General features: G+C 58.0%; 1 protein-coding gene across 1 annotated transcript in view; it reads left to right on the top strand.

Moving 5' to 3' along the window:
- The window catches only part of LOC125488244 (paxillin-like), an 8,253-nt gene that overhangs the window by 3,386 nt on the left and 3,023 nt on the right, over window positions 1-1,844 (top strand). The window contains exons 4-5 of the mRNA XM_048621180.1: window positions 66-243; window positions 599-701. Coding sequence (XP_048477137.1) covers window positions 66-243; window positions 599-701 — 281 coding nt within the window. The remainder of the gene's footprint in view (window positions 1-65; window positions 244-598; window positions 702-1,844) is intronic.

Here is a 1,844-nt window from a genome sequence, read left to right as displayed (position 1 = left end):
CTCTCTCTCTCTCTCTCTCTACCTCCCCCTCTCTCTCTGCCACCCCCTCCCCACCTCAATTCCAGATGAAATCCTGGCCCAGTTCCCTCCGGGAAAAGCAGCTGAGAGCCGGGAAGGGGCGAGGGATCCGGGCCCGGGCTCCGGCCTCGCTGACGAGGGGACCCCCCAGAAGCCGGTTGCTGGGGAGGTGGAGGAGGAGGTGACCTCGAAGGAGATGGGGAGTGGTCCGCATGGCCTCGTTGGGTGAGTTGGGGAGGACATGGTGAGGCGTGGTTGGGGGGGAACGTCCGAGACACCCTGCTCCAGGCTGCAGCGAATCAGTGACATCAACGTTCACAATGTCAAGTGGGACGGTGGCCATCTTGGAAGGTGGCCATCTTGGAAGGTGACCATCTTGGACGGTGGCCGTCTTGGACGGCGGTCATCTTGGATGGCAACCATCTTGGAAGGTGGCCATCTTGGACAGTGGCCATCTTGGACAGTATTGAAATGAGAGTCCAGGGAGGGGAGGATGGAGTCAGACGGAGGGGACATCATTCAGCCGGAGACAAAACTCACCCCCTTCTCCCTCTCTCTCTCTCTCTCTCTCTCGCGGCAGAGTTTCGACCCCGCGGGAGCAAGCTAAAACCTCAGCGACGTCAGCAACGCTGGAGTTGGATAAACTCATGGAGTCCCTGTCCGATTTCCAACTGCACAGCCAAGTGAGTGCAAAACCCCTCCTCCCTCCCCCATCCTCGTCCGGAGGTTGGGGTGGGGGGCGCAACTGACAGACAGCTCAGGGGATTGAACCCCACACCCCCCCTCACATCGCTACCAATCCCATCATGGGGAACGGGAAAGAGCAAGGATAGCCATCACTGGGGTATCTAATACACCGTGACACCCCCAGTCCCAGAGGGAGGGGGAAGGACAGTGTATCTAACACAGCGTGACCCCCCCCCAGCCCCAGAGGGAGGGGGAAGGACAGTGTATCTGACGCACCGTGACCCCCCTGTCCCGGGGAGGGGGGGAAGGACAGTGTATCTAACACACCGTGACCCTGAAATTCGGTCAGAGGTATGGGTTTACGGCAGGGAGGATATGGGTGTCGGGGCTACAGCGGTGGTGGATATGGAGGTGGGGGTTGGTGGGTCAAGGATGTGTGGGCAGAGATGGAGGATGTGTGGGTTTGTGGGTATGGGTGTGGGAAATGGGAGTTTCTGATATAGAGGTCGGGGGGAAATGGGTGTGGGGAATGGAGGATATATGGTTGGGGTTATGGTTACGTGAAATATGGGAGTGGGGGATATGTGTGTATGACATATGGAAGTGGGGGATATGGGTGTGTGATATGCAAGTGAGAGATACGGGGTTCAGAGATACGGGGGTGGGGAATACGGGGATGTGAGATATGGGTGTGTGGGTTATGGGTGTGTAGGATATGGGAGTGTGAGGGCGGCACGTTGGCTCAGTGGTTGGCACCGCTGCCTCACAGCGCCAGGGACCTGGGTTCGATTCCCCACCCTCGGGTGACTGTCTGTGTGGGAGTTTGCACATTCTCCCCGTGTCTGCGTGGGTTTCCTCCCACAGTCCAAAGGTGAGCGGGTTAGGGTGGATTGGCCAATGGGATATTGTCCCGTAATGTTCAAGGGATGCCTAGATTAGGAGGGTTTAAAGGGGGATGGGTCTGGGTGGGATGCTCTGAGGGTCGGTGTGGACTTGTTGGGCCGAAGGGCCTGTTTCCACACTGTAGGGATTCTGTAATTCTCTGATATGGGAGTGGGGGATATGGGTGTGTGTGAGATATGGGAGTGGGGGATATGGTAGTGTGTGAGATATGGGAGTGGGGGATATGGGAGTGGGGG

This window comes from Rhincodon typus, unplaced genomic scaffold, assembly GCF_021869965.1.
Source record: "Rhincodon typus isolate 14 unplaced genomic scaffold, sRhiTyp1.1 hic_rhity00000083, whole genome shotgun sequence".
In the NCBI taxonomy this organism is placed as follows: domain Eukaryota; kingdom Metazoa; phylum Chordata; class Chondrichthyes; order Orectolobiformes; family Rhincodontidae; genus Rhincodon; species Rhincodon typus.
Note: the sequence above shows the minus strand (reverse complement) of the source record. Positions and strands in the feature narration are given on the sequence as shown.